Here is a 20,814-nt window from a genome sequence, read left to right as displayed (position 1 = left end):
CAAAGAAGTGTTATATATATATATATACGATAACCATAAGTCACGTTTGGTTTTTTTTTTTCATATTGACCGAAAGCTAAGTAACTGATTCTCTTTTAATTAATTATAATATTAATTTTTTTATTTTTTTAAATATCTCACTATAATGAAAATAGTTTAAAAATCTTAATGAATCTTAAACTTAAAGTATTATAAAATTTAATTTTAATTATTTTTAAAAAAATAATTTTTTTAATTAAAAATCTCAACAAATATAATAAATCATGAATAACACATCATTCAATTTTCAAAAATTCAAGTTGGTATAATATTCAATAATATCTAAAATTGATTAAAATAACAAAAAATTATTATCAATAAGTTTGTTAAGTAAAAAATACAACTGAAATTATCAATAAAATAAATAATTTTATCTATGAATTATACTTTTTCTAAAACAATAAACTTACCAACTAAATACGTATAATCGAACTCAGGAGTATTGAGAGTGTAAAAACTCACAAAATTAAATTCATCTCGTGGGATACTTGACAATTCTGGAAGTATGTGCACATCGGTATATTGGTTTAAATTAACCACATACTCATGATGTGTAGTCATAAAGTTATCCACATTGAGTTTAAAGATAAAGATTTTCATATGAGCGCCACGTTAGCGTATAAGATTTTCATTTGTATTATTATAAAGATAAATGTTCTGTATATTTAATTGGTTTTAATTTAAATTTGAATTAAATTTATAGATAAAATAAATATTCAAAGTTTTAAATATAGCGTTCAAATAAAAAGAATCAACAGATTTTAAAAAAGGTGTTTCTTAACTATAACTGAGGCGTATTAAACATGGTAAAAATCTTATACGACAAAAGTTGTTACTTAATTTATAAATAAAGTTTATCTTAGCAAAATTTAAATAATTAAATACTATCTTTATTTAATTTAATAAATTTAAATTAATTTTTTCAAAAATTTTAATTTATGAACAAATAATTTAAAATTAAAAAGTAACAACTTAAGTAAATAATAATTTATGATTTAAAAGACTAATATGTATACAATTTGAAATTTAAAAAATAACAATCTAAATAAATGACTTAAAATTTAAAAAATAACTACCTAAACAAAACAACCTAAAATTTAAAAAATAACAACCTAAGTAAAACAATCTAAGTAAATAATTTAAAATTTTTAAATAGAATTTCCTAATTAGCTAATACATATTTTAAATTTTTAAATAAATTTTTTTAAATTAATTCAATTTTGTCAGAACAATATTAGAAACAGAATTAAGTATAGAAGAATGTCAAATCAATTTTTTTTAAATAATATAAATAACCTCACATTTTTATAAGACTGGTAATTCTATTTACTTTAATATAATCTTTTGTAATTAGTATAGTAGCTTATAAATTATATAAAATTTTAAAAAATATTCTCAAACTCAATTGCTTACTTAAAATTCAAAAAAAAAGTTTATTTGAATTTAAATTTAAAATTTTAAATATAATACTTTAATTAAAAATTATAATTAGATTTTTTTAAATAAATACACATTAAAAATCAATAACTAACTTAATTGTATCAACAATAATTCATATGAAAAATTTATAACTTTATGACATTAAATACTAAATTAGAAATTAACAGAATATCAACGGTGTGAATAGAATTAAAAATAAAACCACAAGCAATAACCAAATAACTTTAATTTATATTTAAAAAAAATTCTAAATTCTAAACGAAAAAAACCAAAAGAAAAATAACAACTTAAGAAAAGACAATATTTCTACCAAAACAAACATATACTTGACATTATTCTATTAGATAGACTCTACAATATTATAAAATACGTGCATCCAAATTCTCAAGTTTCATTCTCAATCTTGATCTTCTTGCAGATTGAGGTATCTCCTTGCACCTTCAAATCTTCCGACTCCGAGAATAATCGCTTGACTGGTGTAATAGCATTTTTCAACACTTCGGATTTATCATTGTCCGCAACTTCATTGGAGAATTCAAGTAATAAATTCTGTACAAAATACTACGTTAAATTAAAGACGTCCTTCTCACATTTGATTTTATCTCAATAATATTTTTTGAATAAAATAAAGATCTAACTTTGAGAAAATAAATAAACAAAAGATTCATTTTTTGAACAAATACCTTAGCACCTTCTACTTTTTCTCCTTCTATAATTGAGGACGTCTTTGAAATTGGAAACAAACAATCGATGTAGTCAACATCCTAAAATTATAATTAGTTATTAATTATTATTTAAAAATTAGATACTACTAATGAGTAATGACCAAAGAAGAGAAAAATAAACTGATTTTTAATAGAAAGTGAAAAATGTGGATTATCAGTCATCTTCTTAACTTTATAAGAAAGTAAAAAATGTGGATTATCATATATTTGAACTTCAACGATGAAGAGAAAGGTCTTATCAATTAGGTTGAGAAAAAGTGTAGGTGTATCCCATAGATTTCCTTTCTACATGGTATTACATAATATATTAATAATAAATAATATAAAAATTACCATTAAAAATATCTTCACTAATGTTTTTAGAAATAAATATTGGTTAGAACTTACCAATAGGAGTGGATCAAGTATCTCTACACAGCTCTTTTTCAGAACTTGTTTTGCCTCCTTGTCAAATACTACAAAACATGCAAAATAAAATAAAATAGAATTGATGAGCAAAAATCAAAGAACGATTAGATGAGAATAAACAAATAAATTTAAAATATAAATAATATAAATTTAAAATAAAATAGAAAAATATTAGTAGAAAACTCACGTCTTCATCGAGCCAAACCATCTCAATAGAGTTTGGCAATGGAGAATTTTCGTAACTTGGTAGTGTCCATAACCGTAATACAGTAGTGTCCATAAACATATCACTCGTATACGTACACACAAATTATCAATGGTAAGATTGATGCCTGCAATTTTGTGAACACCAGCCATTGGAATAAGTAGAAAGATTTTGAATATATGTAAAGGAAGGGATTGATGTACTTTAAATTGTGGTGCTTTACATCTCTCATAACTTATATTTTTATAGTTGACTCATAACTAAAATTTTTTAAATTTGATTGACTTTAATTTAAATTTAAATGAAAGTCAATCAAATTGGAAATTTAAAAAATAACAACCTAAGTAAAACAACCCAAACAAATAAAAACAACCCAAACTTAAAATTTGAAAATAACAACCTAAGCAAATAATAATTTATAATTTATAATTTATAATTTATAAATATAAATCTAAAAATTTTTAGTGATGACACCTAAACAAATAAACTCTCAAACTCAACGTATGAGCGCCTCATCAGCAAATGAACTCCACATTTGTATTACTATAAGGATAAAGATAAAGATAAGTACCATATCGACACAAGAGCTCTCTATTTATTTAAGAGTTTTTCATTTGTATAATTATAAAGATAAATGTAAGACCCCTTTTTATGATTTATTATATTTATTTAAGATTGTATTTTTAAAAATTTTTATACAAAAATTGAGTAAATCCTTATTTAATATTTAGAGTCCTTATAATCGAAAAAAATAGTGAATATTTTATATGCTTTAATTTTAAATATTTAGATTTCTAACCTTACCTTATAAATAAAAGAGAATTAATTTACTTATCTTCAATTTTTGTTAAATTAGCATTCGAATAAAAATAATTTAAAAAATTATATTTAGAAGGTACTCTATATTTAATTTGATTTTCAATTATTATTCAGTTTTAATTTATTTTATAAAATTACATTATTATCCCTATTTTTATTTAAATTTTCTAATCTACCCTACACCACCCCAAACCCTAACATTACACTCACCTCACTCCACTCACCCCACACCCACGGTGCGCACACATAACTCACCCACACTCACAGTAAAGAACAGAAAGAAGAAAAAAGAAAGAAAAGGGAGTGAGGGTTGCGAGAGAAGAGGGTGGACCCGAGAGAGGGAGAGTGCCGGGAAAGAGAGGGCCGCACTGCTGTTGCCGCCAGAATCACGAGGAGAGGGAGTCGCGCCATCAGCCGCGCCACCACCATCCAGCCCGTCGCGCCGCTGCCACGGTGCCGTCGTGGTCGCCGACGAAGAAAGATGGCTCGCGAGTGAGAGGGGCGCGGGCTTGGAGCCACCGTCGCGGAGAAGAGGCGTCAGAAAGAGGGAGCTCGCGGTGAAGAGAGAGAGGCACACGAAGAAGAGAGGCCTGCGACTAGCCTTGTCACCATCAGCGCCGCAGGTTGCTGTCGTCAACCTCGCGAGCTGCCACCGTGTCACTGTTACTGTGCTGCAGCGCCACCGTTCAACCTCATCCCACGATGTCTCCATGGTCGTTTGGAGGAGCCACCGCCGCCAGATCCACCGCTGCCGAAGCTCTACGCCGCCTGAGCCGCCGAAAACCGCCACTGAAGTCCTTTTTCCCTGGGTAAGCCTTATCGTCTCTGAAACCCTTGAAATCAGTATTCCGTAATAGCATATTAGAGTAACTGAGATGATGGTAATGTAGGGCTGAGTTGTGGTTCTTGCATGCTGAGTGCAGTACCCGTGCATGCGACATCAAGTTACTGCGTCGTCAACGGAGTCACCGCCGTTCCGTTTTCCCGGATACTCGTAGGTTCAGTAAGCCTTTTCCTATTCTGATTTCTTTTAGTCATTATTCTGTGATATATTTTTAAGGTCCTTGCAACGTTAATGCTTTAGGTTGGGTTTAGTTCTTACGTGCCGTGGTTAAAGTTGCTGTGTTTGCTGTGAAAGAAATTAGGGCTGAGGCCTAAGTTGCCGTTGATTTCGGGCTGAGCAAAAAGAGTTCAGTTGACGAGTGTGGGTTATGGTTTTGCTTAACGAGGTAGGAGTTTTTCTTAAAATCTATTTTACATTACGGAATTGTTATAAATAGATATTAATGTGAGAAGCATATGTATGTGATTATGATTGTCTTATAAATGTGGTTGTTTGTTGGACTGAATGACTGATTGCTTGATTGCTTGAGTAGTTTGTGGTTGCTGAAAAGAAATTAGTTTGAAAGGTTATTTAATTGATTATTATGAAAAATGACTTTCTTGGTTTTGAAGCTGTTTTTGATAATGTAAACGAATCGGCTTTGGAAATGATTTGGAATATGAAACTGAATTAATTTTGGAAATGGTTTAATTTTGAGTTAGTCTGATTTTATAAATGGTTTAGTATTTGAGCTGGTTTCATTTTAAAAGAGATTTATTATTGGCACTGATTCGTTTTGAAAATAATTTGATATTGGAATTGGTTGAATTTTGGAAAATGAATGAGATTTGGAAATGGTTGAGAAAAAGGTTTGAGAAATGTTTGGATGGAACCCGAAAAGGGTGGCAAAGTCCAAGTTTTAGGGGAGATGCTGCCGAATTTTCATAAAAAATTTGGATTCTGTTTTAAAATGTGATTTAGAAAAGGATTGGGATTTGAGAGGTTCTACGAATTGGTTCTTAATTTATTAAGAAATTGGTGTTTCGAGTTTAAGTTGTTTAATAAAAAATTATGTTTCCCGGTTGTTTTAAATATGAAGGGGGCCTATGTTTTGAAGTTTGATTAAAGAAGTAATTTTGGAAGAGTTTTAGTGGATTTTAATAGAAGTTGAACTTTGATTAATTAGGTTCGTTTTGCTTTTGAAGTATTCTTTAAATTTTGACTTAACAAGACTAAACAACTCCGAGCTTTGGAAAGGTTTCCGATTTACAAACGAAATGAAATTGGCTTTGAAGCATAAATAAGTTGGTTTTGAAAGTGGCACGGAACTTTTGGCCTACATGCCTTGGTTTTGGTTTTAAGTCTCCATTTTAAATGATTTCAATTTGAGTAATTATGATTCCGAGGATTTTTAAAGAGTTTGAGAAGTGAGGCAGGTTATTCTTCCCTAAAGTCTTGTGTCTTCTCAAAGAAACTTCCGTTTTAAGGTGATGATTGAAAGTCTCTTGGAAGTTTTGTAAAATGTTATATTAAAGGACTAAGATTTGAAAAGGAATTGATTTTGAGGAAAGTCGAATTATGAGTTTGAAGAGATTTGAGAAATAAAAAGTGACTTATGGCTTGAATAATGATTGGTTTGATATGAATTTTTAATGAAATGCGGAAATGATGATGGATGAATGATTATGAATAAACATATGTGGCTTCTGCACGTTTATCTGAGATACGAGTTTTCTAGGTAAAGAACTGTGGCTTGCCACCACGTGTTCCAGGTTGGATCTCGATACTCTGTTGACCCTACGTCGTAAGGGTGACTGGGCACGTATAAATTTTCGGGTATAGATAGCCCCCAGTGAGTGATTTGAATGATGTATGAATGTAAAATCTATGCATAGACTCATGGGGATGCGCAACGGGAGACAGTCTAAGGACAATTCAGACTTGTCGGGTTGGCTGGATAACCGACAGATGAACCTCATCAGCCATAGGACAGGCATGCATCATATGCATTTGTATGTTTTGTTTGGGTTTGAACTTGTTTGGGTTTGCCTAATTGCGAAACTGTTCTTAACTGCTACTTGAACTATTTGCTGTAACTGCTACTTACTTGTGCTTTCCTTGTCTGTCTTGCCTGTGTTTGTCCTGACGTGCTATATTTGAGAATGAACTTTGGTGCTGAATTAATGATTATGTTGTTGATTGCGTGGTTGGTTTCTGATTGAGATTTTCTTTTAAGAAAGGAAAGGTTTCAGATTTCTGAAAGATTAAACATTGTTTCTTTGAAAAAGTTTTGAACGTTTACTTATTGGTTTTTAAAAGATTCATAAGGCATTGATAATCACTGAGCTTGAAAACAGTTTTCTTATTAAATATCTTCTTATGACAACTTTGAAACTCCGTGGTGAGACCGTGTGGTTAGGTTCTCACTCCCCTACAACTTTACCTTTTCAGGAACCGGAAGAAGAAGCATTAAGAGGTGTTATACTGCGTTTGGTCAAAGAAATCAGCGATACGGTGTTGAGTCACAGGCTCCTATTTTAATATTAAGTATATAAAGTAGTCGTAATACTTCTTGCTATCAGAGTGGCGTAGTCGAAAGCGTGACTTTCTGGTAGTGAGGGTGTTACAATAAAGATAAAAATTAAAAAAGTAACAACTTAAGCAAATAATAATTTATAATTTATAAATAAAGTTTTAAAAATTCAAAAGAGTAATATGTAAATAAATTAAAATTAAAAAGAAACAATTTAAGTAAATAATTTAAAATTAAAAAAGATGACAACCTAACCAAATAATAATTTATAATTTTAAAAAATTTCTAGTGACAACATATAAGCAAATAATTAGTTCAACAATATTAAAAACTAAATACCTAACAACCTAAGAAAGCGTATTTAAAAATTTTAAAAATAACAATCTAAGCAAATAATAAGTTATAATTTATAAATAAAAATTAAAAAATTTCTAATGACGACACCTAAACAAATAAACTCCCAAACTCAACGTATGAGCGCCACGTCAGCATAAGAGCTCTCTATTTGTATTATTATAAAGATTATAAAGATATAAAGATTCCATGGGACTACTGCTATTTGGTCTAGAGGAAAGATTGTTTTAAATGTCGCATCCAGTGAAATTGCGTCTTTACTCCTACCTGGTGGCAGAACGGCTCATTCTCGGTTTTTAATACCCATTACAATTACTGATAAATCTATTTGCAACATCAAGCATAGCAGTTTGAAGGCTGAGTTGATCATCCAAAGTAACTTAATAATTTGGGATGAAACTCTAATGTTCAATAAAATGGGCTTTGAAACACTTGATCGGACGCTTAGGGATTTTATGTTAGTTACTGATAAACATATGACACATCAACCATTCGATGGTAAAGTTGTTCACCCATGGATAATTTTATGGTGCTTTGTCAAGAGTTAAGAGTCGCAGTAGTCTCAAAGTTCTGATTCTGGACGAAGACGGCAATCCAGAGTCATAAACAACAAATGTCGTGTTCAAAGAAGTTTTTAATAATATTTAAGTAAGAAAAATATTATTTTCATTTTAATAACATTTTATAACTTATACTTTTGTACAAATATTTACTGTAGAAATAATTAATTTATCTATAACTCTACTTTCAGATTTGAGATGAAATGTATAATAAGGAGCACACCATCATATGCCAATAATGAAGTTAGTAAGATATTAAGTTGTCGATAAATTATTAGCCTTTTGATATAAATTTTAGTGTAAATTGACATGTTACTATTATAATTATATATGTTCTTATTTTTTTATATATTTTTTTGATGATTTAAAAATATTATAGACTTTAAATTGTTCTATTTGTATTTTATTTTAAATTCAAATAAAATTATATATTCAGTACGTTTATTATGTAATAATGATGATAACTCAAAAAATTTATAATTATAAAATATTATTTCTAAATGTAAATCCGTGCATTGAAGGAATTTAGCACTAGTTTTTATATATTCAAGCATAAGAACCAAGCAGAGAAAGAGTGAAAGACGATATCTTATCACTGTTTCGTAATAACTTCACAACTATTTTATTTGAAAAACAACGACCATTCTCCTTAGCCCCATATCTCCCAAAAAAAATTTGATTTGTTCTGTCTAATCAATATGCAACAAAAGCTAACAATTGCTACCAGATCAGGAGCAACCAAATTGGTAAAGTATAAGAAAGAATATATTCACAAACAGAATCTAGTATTAACGAACAACATTCCAATATCGAATTCAAAAAAATAAAAAATAAAAAGTTAATGCATATATTTAAATTTATATAGGATAAATTTTAGTATGTCTATACTACGATGACTATAATAGTTATATAAACATTGTTAAAATTAAAGTTGCACCTTTTTTTTATATTTTCGTTAGAATTCTAAAAACCAAACCAAATAGATTATTAGATTATTAGATTATTGATTCAACTGATAAATTACAAATTAAACTATTAATCTGATCTAAAAAGAACTAACATGAAAATAGCCATCAAATTAATTAGTGTAGATATTTAATAAAAATAAGTATTAAGTTAAAAGAATAATAAAAATGATTTAAATGTATGATTTTGCATATATGTTATTAAAGGGCAACACAATCTAGTGGTAAAGTAGGAGTAAATGGTCAAATTTATCTCTAAAAAATCACTTGTTCTTCAAATTGGTTTTTGAAAGATTTTTTTTATCAAATTCGTCCTTTAAAGATTTTAAATTGGTCATGTTAATCCTTCCGTCACTTCTATTGCTAACGGCATCGGAGTTTGTTGATGTGGTATATTAAGTAACATCACAACACACACCTAGTAGTCCTAATTGACTATTAACAAAATTTGCGTGTTATGGTGTTACTTAACGTACCGCATTAGCAAATTTTGACACTATCAAGTATCAACAAAGAAAGTGATTGAAAGACTAACATGACTAATTTAAAACTTTTAAAGGAAGAATTTGATTAAAAAAAGTTTTTTAGGGACCAATTTGAAAAACGAGTAATTTTTTAGGAATTAATTTAACTATTTATTCAACAAAATAGATACATTGTTGATTGGAGAACTTGGGTGGAGCCTTCCTTTCTTCAATTTTGGAAATTTCTATTAAACTTTTTGTGTTGGAGTATGGGATATCCGTAGATTGAGTGGGAGGGAAAAACAAGCCATAAGAGAAACCTTCCGAGTCTCGATTCCAGAAACAAGGGCAACAAGAAATCCTTTATTTCATTCATTACCCGGTCTTTTCTCCGTCCTACCGATAAGAGCTAGCTCAAGTAAGCGTAATGGCATAAGAGAGCAGTAAGAGTTTAGTATCATAGCAGCACATACAGAGAAGTTTTGGAACACGTAGTGTGTGACTCGAACAGGCCAAGTTTGACTGGTTTTTAAACGGAAATGGCCCTAAAGTCGAACAAAACTAGTTAGAGGTCTAATTCACTAGTATTTCGGTCTGATTTTTATAACTATAATTTTGTGGTAACATTTTTTTAAGTAATAATTTTTAAAAAAACATTGTTTAATAATAAGAAAACGTTACTTTAACTTTAGCAATATTTTTTAAAACACCATAACCACCATATTATACTCATAATAGAATGGAATTTTTTTTTTTGAAATAAAGTAAACAAAACTATTAATTCCAAGGAAAAAAAATCTATCTTTATTTGGCACAAAACTATCTAAGGCTTAGGCGAACTTCATGAAATTGGTCATAGTTCGCTTTAGTCTTAGGCGAACTTCATGCAAGTTTTGGCATAAAAAAAACTAGTTATAAGCGTTCAAAGTCTAACATAATCATGTAATAATAGACATATGAAACTAACATAATCCTAAAACAATAGACATATGTACCTATACATATACATATACATTGTAATGTTAGTATGAAGGATTGTATAACACTCTACCACACATAACCTTACGCTTAAGTCGTAAAATAGAGGTGGCGAGGTATTACAACTTCTAAAAATAAAATACGTACATAAATATAGTTGAAACAATTCATATTTAGGAACCTTGAAAAATAAGCTAAACAAAAGCAAAAACAAAAATCATGTCATACTCGCAAAGATACGTGTAAGCCGGATAAACGAGATCATAAGGAAAGATGGCACATATATATAAAGATTGGAGTTTCAGAGATACAACTATCAAGCTCTAAATTTGACCTGCGAAGCTAAGACTGGTGATGCATGAACATCATTCTTATCTTTTCGTAGTGAATTTGCATGTAAAATTGTTGAATTAAATCAAGATTTAGGTGTTTTAAGCCACCATGAATTCTACTTTGAGTTCTTTTGTAATTTGATTCATTACAGGTAGCATTCGGGCGAGTTTGACAGAGTTCGTGTAGAAGAAAAGGAAGAAAGTAGATGATGTCAACCCTGACCTCCTTACACTCCAATGAGCATAATTTTAAGAGTATATAAATAATTTTATAAGGCCTGGAATTGCGTGTGATTAGATTTTGAATGAATTAGGGTAAGTCTAGTTGATTAAGTTTAAATTCAAAGGGATTCTATGATTTGTGAAAATTAGTTATGAATTTTTGAAGTTGGAATGGTTGATTATGTCGGAATTGCAAATTATGATTGAATTGTTCTTCTATTTGACAATTGTTGAGAAAAGGTGGATGATTTGTTGAGATTGAGGGAACACGTAAGAGTAGTTTAAGTCTATTTTTAGAGGTTATGTCTGATTTTTTATAAAAATATAATGATCCAGTTAAATTGAAATATGTAAATTAACTTTTGAATGTAAGATTAATGAATTGGATACTTGATAGCTGAAAATGGATGTTTAAGTGCTTGAAAATGGTTTGAGTTAAGATATTGCAAAAGTGAAAGCCATAAAGTTTGTACAGTATGATTGAACAGAGAAAGAAAGAGATACTGCATAAGAATGTGAAACTGGTGATGAATAATGATGATGATAACTAATGATGATAATGAGAATGGTTATGTAAGAATCTGTTGCAGAGAGGCAGTCAGATAGATGGTGGTGTGACCACCGAGAACGCTTTCCTGGGATACTTAGCTACAATGCTATGCTGTAAGACAAATGTTGCTTACAGAGGTATCGAGATATACATAGTTAAAGTGTACTCCTTTAAGACAAAGGTGGCTTACAGTGAGTGTGTTGTACTCTTGTAAGACAAAAGTTACTTGCAGTGAATGTGTTGGGCATATATAGGCTAACAAGTGCCGCTCTGCAAGACAAAGGTTGTTTGTTGTAGGTATTGCCAACAGGAAAGCCTTATCCAGATAAAGGTTGCTGGGTAACACCGGGAGCGGGTATGAACTGACAAATGAGCTCATTATCCGCACCAGGGCTAGATATGCATCATTCTTGTTCGTGCATTTACATTTGATTGTGTTTGCTTATTTTGTTTCTTTGTGATTGTGTTGTTTATCTCATTGCAAATTGTTTGTGTGTTGATTTAGGTTTCATACTTGTGCTATTAGTTTGTGGGTGTATTGAGGTGACTAAGAACTAATGTTGTGATTGAAAATTAATTATATGGCTGAGAGATGGTTAATATGACTAATTTTGTGACTGAAATCTGTTTTGAGTTTAAAAATTTAAAGAAAGTAATTAATTATCTAAAGTTAAATTAAAAAGTATTTTTAAAGGTTTGATAAAAATAATTTTATTGAGTAAAGTTAATTATTCGCATTTTATTCATTACTTTTACGGCATTTTCATTCCCTACTGAGAAGTGAGAACATGTGGTTTGTTCTCACCCCGAAATTTTCTACTCTTTCAATGTCACAAGTTTGAAGATTTAGTAAGAAACTATAGATGAGTAGTAAATTTTATTCATGAGTTTTATTTTGATTTCTTGTGTATAACATTTATTATTATTATTATTATTTATGTGATTATTGTTATTTGGAGATTTTGATATGTAATTTTAAGAAATAATTTTTTTTTTGAAGTTTTCTTAAAAATTGGACGCGATATTGCATAAAGGCTCAGTATTAAATAGATAATAAAGGAAAATAGGTTGGTAACACCTTCTTTTAATACAATCATGACATTTTGAAAGTTGGGTCATTGATAAACCATAATTTTATGGTTTATTTTGTATCGAATTTGGTGTATTTCATCAACATTTTTTATATTTATTCACTAAAATAGCATGGTTTTGTGAATTCTTCCTAAATTGTGCTTAAGAGTGAAAACATACTTTTTAGGACCTTAATTTACTAATTTTAATTCAGTTATTCCATTTGATACCTTGATGTGTTTGATGAAGTTATTTCAGGTTTACAAGGCAAGTATGGATTGAAAGAATGAGGAAAAAGCATGCAAAAGTAAAGGATTCATGAAAAAATAGAGTTTGGAGCATTTGACAACCATGCGTATGCACAAGGATTGATAAACCATTATTTTATGATTTATATTGTGTTTAATTGAGTTTTTTATCAACTCTTCACCTACTTATTCATATGAATTTGTATGGTTTTTCAATTCCTTCCTTATGATATGACATATGAGGAAACATGTTTCCTATGCTTTAAAAATATTAAATTTAATTATCCTTTATTACCATTCGATGCCTTGATCTGTGTGTTGAGTACTTTCAGGTTTTATAGGGCAGGAATGACTTAAAGGATGGAAAGAAAACATACAAAAATAGAAGGAAAGCACAAAATGGAGTTTTTGGAAGAAACTGGCAGCGACGCGTCCGCGTGGACGACGCGAACGCGTGCTTTGCGAAAAGCGGCATCCGCGCGAATGCATACATGACGCGAACGCACAGCTCATACGAAACACAGATTACGTGGACGCGTGACTGACGCGACCGCGTGGAAGAGCAACACTCCAGATGACGCGACCGCGTGACCCACGCAGACGCGTGACGTGCGCGATCTGCAGAAATTGCAGAAGTCAGTCCCAGCAACTGCTTGACCCTTTTTGGTCCAGATCCAAGCCCAGAGAACACAGATTAAAGGCTATAAATTGGGAGAATTCATCCATTCATGGAACACATCATAGAACACACATTCATACATAGTTTTAGGATTTATATGTAGTTTTTAGAGAGAGAGGTTCTCTCCTCTCTCTTAGGATTAGGATTTATCTTAGGCTTTAGGATTTCTTTTAGTCATTAGGATTGTTTCTTCATACCAGGTTCAATAATCTATGTTTCTCTTCTATTTTTATTTACTCTGATGCTTTTATGTGTATTTGATTGATGTTGCCCAATTGGCTTATGAACCATTCATGTTAGGATTTTTTTAGTTAATATAATTTGAGGTATTTCAGACTCATGATTGTTTTGCTCTATTTATGATTTTTTCTCCCTTTTGGCCTTGGTTAATTAATTGGTAATACTTGAGTTATCAAACTCAGCAGTGGTTGAAACTCGATGATCAATTTAATTAGTCTACTTGACTTTCCTTTATTTAAAAAGGGATAACTAAGTGGGATTAAAACCCAATTCTCACCACATCTGATAATGATAACTAGGATAGGAATTCCGGTTTTTATACCTTGCCGAGAGATTTATAGTTATTGATTTATTAATTCCTGCAATCTATTTTTCGTGCTCAAAATCCTCTTAAAACCCAAAATACTGTTTTTCATAACCAATAATAAATCATACTTCTCTGCAATTCCTTGAGAAGACGACCCGAGGTTTGAATACTTCGGTTAATTATTTTTATTGGGTTTGTTACTTGTGACAACCAAACGTTTGTACAAAAGGATTTTCTGTTGGTTCAAAAGCTATACTTACAACGCGATTATATTTGTGAATTTCTTTACCGATAGGAAATCCGTTCGTCAAGCATGCATGCGTACGTATGGATGCAAGCACGTGATTTCATTTAATGTAACATGTGGGTCACGATTTTTGACCTTCCAAAACCCAATCTAACTCATTTCTGAAGTATTTCAAGTCAAATTCAAGAAGAATCAAGGAGAGAGGAATTAGGTTTAGTTTAGAATGATGTTTTAGGTCATATTCTAGAGAGAGAATCTCTCTCTTCTCTTTATAATTAGGATAGATTAGATTAAATTTCTCTTAGGATTAGGTTTCAATTCTTGCTTTGATTTAGTTTTCCTTGCAATTTCTTGTTGCTACATCTTTACTCTCTTAGTTTTACATGTAGTTTCTTTTATTTGTTTATTTTTATGTTTATGAACTCTTGTTGATTTTAATTTCATTTAATGCAATATGATGTTTTATATTTCTTTGTTGTTTAATTGAGTTGTTATTATTGTTATCTTGCATGTGGTAGTTTTAGATTTTATTATTATTGCTCTTTTATGGTGCTTTTATTTTATGCATGTTAAGTGTTTGTTAAAATGTCTCTTTTAATTTTAGAGTAGATTTTAGCATTCTTGACTTGAGTTGATGACTTGGAAACTCTTGAATTGTAAAAATCTAATGTTGATTGGTAATTGAAGGTTACTAGTTGATTTGAATTCCACTAACACTAATCTTTCACTAGGATTTGATTAGGACTTGTGGACTAGAGTCAATTGTACTCACTTGACTTTTCATCAATTGTTAGAGGATAATTAAGTGAGAGTAATAGACAATTCCCATCATTATTTCTTAGTGGTAGCTTTACTTTCTTGTTCCTTGTACCAAAAACCCAAAATATTTCATAACTGATAATATGCACACTTTCCTGCAATTCTTTTGAGAAACAACCCGAGGTTTAAATACTCTCAATTTTTGTTGGTTTGACTTAAGTGACAAACAAATTAAACTTTGATTGAGGGTTGTCTATCGGTTTGGATCTATACTTCGACGAGATTACTTTTGTGAAAAATTTTGAACTGACGATATCCCTCACGTCAAGATTTTTAGCGCTGTTGCCGGGGAATTGCAAATGTGCGCTTGTTATTGGTTATTGTATATATGTTAATATTGTGAATATTTTTGTTTCTTGCTTCCTTGATAGTTGTTTCTAGTTTTAGGAGTTTGCTTTCATTATTTCTTATTAATGTTTGTTTTTATTTTCTCTTGCTATTATGAATTCTCACCTATTTGCCTATGAGTTTGGTTATAACTATGTTGTAGGAAGTAAGAATTACAATGAAGGTTTGCATCAAGGATGAAAAAATTAAAGGTGGGAGGAGCCTCAAGCATACGGACAATCTTTACGGAAGCAACCTCCTCCGGCATACTATGAGCATAATTCAACCTGTGGTGCATACCAATCCAATGGATATGATTGACCTCCTTGTGGTTATGAACCATAACCACCATATGCCTATGAACTCCCTCCTCAATATAGCCCTCAACCACCATACTCACAAGTTTCATGCCACCAAACACCTCCATGATCCTAACCTATATCCGCCATACTACCAATCTCATGTACCACACCCTTGTGACTACTATGAACGAATACCCGTTGAACTACCCCCATTTCAACACCAATACTTCCAATAGCCACAATTCCATATTTACCACCTCAATGCTCTCACCAATATGAACCACCTTCTAATTATGAAATCTTTCTCCAAACAATGAACCCCCCTCTCCACCTTAAACAATCATGAATGACACTCTCATTTCACTTTTTTAAGAGCGATGTGAAGCTCAAAGAAGGCAAGTAGAATTCATGGCTATCTTGATCGAGGTAGTGACTAATTTAGTCTCCCCATATTTATGCATTCAAAGTACTCCCATGGCCACATGTGAAAAATCAAATGAAGAGTGTAGTATGAAAGAGGCGTTAGAAACTCAAGTGGAGAATGAGGAGTGGGCTTTTGTTTGGAGCAAGTGGAGAAAGCAGAAATTGTTGAAGAGGAAGAAGTGGTTGAAGACTTAGGAGATGTTGAGTGCAAGGAGGAATCTAGAGTTGTAGATCCTTCTTCCGTTGAGTTTGAAAGTGATGTTGAGGAGGGTGAACAACCTGTAAAGCATATTAAGAATGAAGACTTGGAAGAAATGGAGCAAGCAACAAGTTCTCCTAGGCTGCGTTTGTTTACAGAGACAGGACACTAAGATAGGGACACAGAGATATACGATCGTGTTTGGTAGAGGAGACATGGACAGAGACAATGTGTCCAAAGACACTGAATTAGTGTATTTTGTGTCCATCCTGACAGGAAGGACACGGAGACACTAACAAGGGACACAACTTATTTTTTATTTTTTCTTTCATTATTCTTGTTAATTTTTCATAATTATATTTTTTATTATTATATTTTTCATCTCAAATTTTTTGAACGAAAAAAATGAGAATAAATTAGATTTTTATAATTTGTTCTAGTTTATCAACAAACAGAATACAATAACACAATTTTGTGTCTCTGTCCATCAGTGTCTTGTCCTGTCCTGTTCTCAGTGTCTTGTCCTGTCCTGTTCTCGAAAACAAACGCAACCCTATTGATCATGATTCCGCACCAACATATGATCTCTTTGAGTTTGTTGAATCTTCCCCCATTGAATTGGAATTGGATGTTGATGTAGACCTCACTCAACCTCCAACTTATGACTTGAGTGATTGATGCGTGAGTATCTTTACCTTTTTTTTCCTTTATTTTCCAGTATTTTTAGTTAGATTTTATTAAGTTTTATTTGATTTTGTGCAAAATTCCTCTTTGGATGCTACTTTGAGTTGTTTGTGTTTTTATAATTTCAGGTGAAATTTGGAGTAATTTGACAGAGTTTTGAGCAAAAAGAAAAAAGTTGAAGCAACCCCTTTTGGCGTTTAGCGCCAGCACCACTTCACAAATCAGAGACACTTCAACCATTATGGGCGCTAAACGCCAACCTAACGCCAGTCAATTCGAATCAAAGTATCATTTAAGAAGCATCTTCAAGTGGATTTCGCCTTTATTAGTTATCTTTTATTTTATTTTTGTAAATTTTAGTTAGAAACAATATCTTTTAGTTTAGAATTTAATATTTTATTTTATTTTCAAATCAAATAGAGTTAGATATAAAAGGAAAAAGATTCACCCTTGATTCGGATCTTTTGACATTCGGACCTTTTTGGACTTTTGAAGAATTCTAGTTTTCTCTATAAGTCATGAGCCATTTAACCTCATTAGTTAAGGTTATGAGCCAATAAAAATAAAAATAAAAATAAATTTATTTATATTAAAATATATTTATATTTTTAAATATTTAAATATATAAAATTAGGAATAAATTTTTGTGTTTGGGCCTCGAAGACTCTTTTTATGTTTCTAGTGGATTACATTTTTGTTGGGCAATGATTATCCATTCGAAGGTGCGTCTTTAGGCCCGTTTATTAAGCAGAGAGAAATAATTTGTTGTTGGACAACTTAGGAAGAAGAAAAAGGGTCTGACCAAAAAAACAAAAGAGGAAAATGGGAGAAAAAAGAAGAGGAAAGTGGAAAAGGTAAAAAAACCTTGAATAGGTTAAAGTGTTAAACCGTTAAAAGGGGAATGAGAGGGTGCGGAATTTACAAATCCAATTCCGTTTTTGATCGATTTTCTGATTCCTAATCTTACCCCATCCTGATTCGCCGTCGCCATGAGCAACGATAATCAGAGGTTGTTGAACCCGAACCCGAACCCGAACCCGAATCCAGAAAGGGTGCTGGCAATCCCAGTGAAGAAGAGTAATCCGGTGGAGCTGTACCGGCCGTTACGTAAGTTGGTAGAAACAAAATACTCAGAGAGCCATGCAGAGAAAGTTGAAAGCGTTCTGGAAACCCTAAACAAATGCCGCAGCGACATGGTGAAGCGAGGGGACCTCTCCCTTCCCGAGCTCCGTGACTGCCTCATCCACTACTTCAAATGCCTCTGCATGGTTGAGCCACTCTTCACCGCTATCTCCTCCGACTCCGAACCTATCAACTTTGTCTGGTACGACGCCTTCTACTCTGAGCATAACAATGGAGTCAGCTCGCAGCCCAACAGCATCCAATTGGAGATGGCTGCTGTTGTCTTCAACCTTGGCGCCGTATGCAGCCAGATTGGGGCCTCTTCCGACCGCACCACCGCCCTTGGTCGTCACCTTGCAATGGACGCCTTCAATGCCGCCGCCATATTCTTCTTGAAACTCTGGAAGGATCTCGCCAAGGACGTCTCCGCCACCCTCGACTTGACTTTCCTCTTCGCCGAGAGTCTTCACTGCCTCTTCTCCGCTCAGGCTTTGGAGCTCAAATCACAGCAACAACTCAAAGACAACAGCAGTTCGGCTTTCGAAAAATATAGATGTGCCGTTTCGTTTAAATCGGTCAGTTTTGCCCCTAGACTGATTTTACATTTTATTTTTTTTTATTTTAGATTTTCAATATGATGATGATGATGATGATGTAAGCTTCTGAGCATTATCAGAGAGCGTATGATCTGATAGTAGGTGATTCGGTTGCAACCGAGCATGTCCACAAATTTGACCAAACCTGGATAACTCATCTTCATCAGAAGAAGGAATTCTTTCAAGTGGAGGCACGTCAGAGGCTATCATCCGTCCAACCCATATCCCAGCCACTTAGATCATTCTCATCTATCTGTGCTCTTGATCATGATGCAGAATCTGTCAATGAAAAATTAGTTAGAGCGATTTGCTGGCGTGTGGACCTGTGGATGCCCAAGCTAGAAGGAGTATACCTTGACCTCGTCCTTTCCGAGGACAGCCCTTTCAAGATTATGGATGGTGGAAAGCTGGTGGCTAACCCATGGGACATGCCTCCTCCTTATCCAACATATGTTGCAACCCCCTCATCTTCGTCTTCGTCTTCGTCACATATTCTGGCATTGCCTTTGAAGAAGAGTGAGCCGTTGGACCTCTACGAGTCCTTGCGCAATTACTTTGTCCTCAAATACTCTGAGAGTGTGGCAAAGAGTGTAGAAGGCCTTCTCGAATTGCTAAACAAATTGCGTAGTGAAATGCTGCGTGATGACCTCTCTCTACCCTTGCGCCGTGACTGCCTCATCCGCTATTACAAATGCCTTTGCATGATTGAGCCTTTGTTCCCCATGACTTCCTCATCCAACCCACCTATCTTTGTTTGGTACAATGCCTTCAACCCACAACAGAACTCTTCTCAGCACAACATCCATTTGGAGAAGGCCTCTGTTCTCTTCAACCTGGGAGCCCTCGGCTCCCACATTGCTCTCTCCTGCGATCTCACCACCATCCAAGGCCAGCGCATTGCCATAGACGCCTTACATGATGCTTCATATTGGTTCTTAATACTAACGCATGAGGCTGAGAAGGCATCTGCCACCATTGACTTGTCAATAAGCTGCACCCAGATGCTGCACGAGATAATAAGCGCGCAGGTTGCTGACTTGGAATGCAATTTTCCTCAACTCCGTTATGTATCACTTTGTGGTGGATGTCCTGTATGAATCGTCATCTACCTTTTCGGTTGATCTTTTCTTAGCGCATTTTATTTTTGTCAATCTTGATTTCTTGAATTGTTTGATTGGGATAATGTAGGTTTTTGTGCTTTATCGGAAAGCTTTTGACATGTCGACATTGGGGCCTTTAGCTGAGACTCGTGTTCAATCCTTGATAGCTCAACATCTTCTGTCGATTATGAGAACCTGCCTTATTGAATTTGCTCCTAGTGATGTCACTGAACAATTTCTTGTAGGGTATTGTAAGGCTGCACAATTTCTTACAGGGTATCGTATTCCAGTGGGATGTCAACCACCATGCTTGGACCTTCTCTCCAAGGCTGGCCCTGTCATGATTAAGGATGGAAATCTTGTGGCCAACCTTAGTGGCAGTGACATTCGCATTGGAGGAGATGAGCTCCCAGGAGACCACAGTAACATGGCCATAGACCAAAACTGAACAAGCTTTAGGAATTACCTGTTTATTTTCATTTTTAAATTGGATATTGGAATTTTGTTTGTTGATGTGTGAATACTGAATAGATTCCTTCTTATTCTTCACTAATTTGTAGTGATTTGTATGCCTCTGATTTCGTAGCCTTTGTTCGTTAGGTAGATAGAAGGTATCAAATTTTGTGACATGTGGTAGTAAAGGGAGTGATTTATTCTTTTCTTTTATTTTAATAATGTATATATTTTGCTTGGTTCTCCACGAATTTTCAATCAAATACTTTGGTCATAATAAATTTTTATTATTTCAAAAAAATTTTATAATTATTCTTGTCAGACAAATTTATCTTCCCATTACTTTTAAAGTCTTTGAAAACCAGTGTTTGAAGGTTCACTGGTCATTTTGTATTGTTGGTAAACTAGTCATGATTAAATTAGTTTGATGTCATCTGGTAGAGTCATTTCTTTTCTGATGATATCTATTTGTATAAGAACCTGGGTAGTCCCAAATTCAAAGTAAAAAAAACGAAAAAAAAAAAAGAGGAATTTCTTCTTTGGTATTAAATGATTTTCTTGTTAGTTTTTTTTTTTTTAT

General features: G+C 32.6%; 1 protein-coding gene and 1 long non-coding RNA gene across 3 annotated transcripts; both read left to right on the top strand.

Annotated features, from left to right (window-relative positions):
* Positions 1-4,355: 4,355 nt before the first annotated feature.
* LOC127744783 (uncharacterized) lies at positions 4,356-6,954 on the top strand. The gene is made up of 4 exons (XR_008005853.1): positions 4,356-4,445; positions 4,527-4,630; positions 4,721-4,865; positions 6,911-6,954. It is a non-coding gene; the product is annotated as an uncharacterized LOC127744783 (long non-coding RNA).
* A 12,041-nt stretch (positions 6,955-18,995) lies between these two features.
* On the top strand, positions 18,996-20,291 carry LOC107472934 (vacuolar-sorting protein BRO1). Of its 2 annotated transcripts, none has more exons than XM_052257117.1 (2): positions 18,996-19,709; positions 19,870-20,291. In XM_052257117.1, exons 1-2 carry the CDS (start codon positions 19,011-19,013, stop codon positions 20,227-20,229), a joined length of 1,059 nt encoding a protein of 352 aa, XP_052113077.1. In that variant the 5' UTR covers positions 18,996-19,010; the 3' UTR covers positions 20,230-20,291. The 2 variants fall into 2 exon arrangements, with proteins under 2 accessions (XP_052113077.1, XP_015947944.2); XM_016092458.3 differs by having other exon boundaries at positions 18,996-19,772.
* The last annotated feature ends 523 nt before the right edge of the window (positions 20,292-20,814 follow it).

The sequence above is a fragment of the Arachis duranensis genome, chromosome 2 (genome assembly GCF_000817695.3).
Source record: "Arachis duranensis cultivar V14167 chromosome 2, aradu.V14167.gnm2.J7QH, whole genome shotgun sequence".
In the NCBI taxonomy this organism is placed as follows: domain Eukaryota; kingdom Viridiplantae; phylum Streptophyta; class Magnoliopsida; order Fabales; family Fabaceae; genus Arachis; species Arachis duranensis.
Note: the sequence above shows the minus strand (reverse complement) of the source record. Positions and strands in the feature narration are given on the sequence as shown.

Coding starts and splice junctions, on each gene's coding strand:
- LOC107472934 (XM_016092458.3), top strand. CDS start 19,011: ATGCCCAAGCTAGAAGGAGTATACCTTGACCTCGTCCTTTCCGAGGAC. Junction 19,773..19,869: donor CACTTTGTGGTGGATGTCCT/GTATGAATCGTC, acceptor GGGATAATGTAG/GTTTTTGTGCTTTATCGGAA.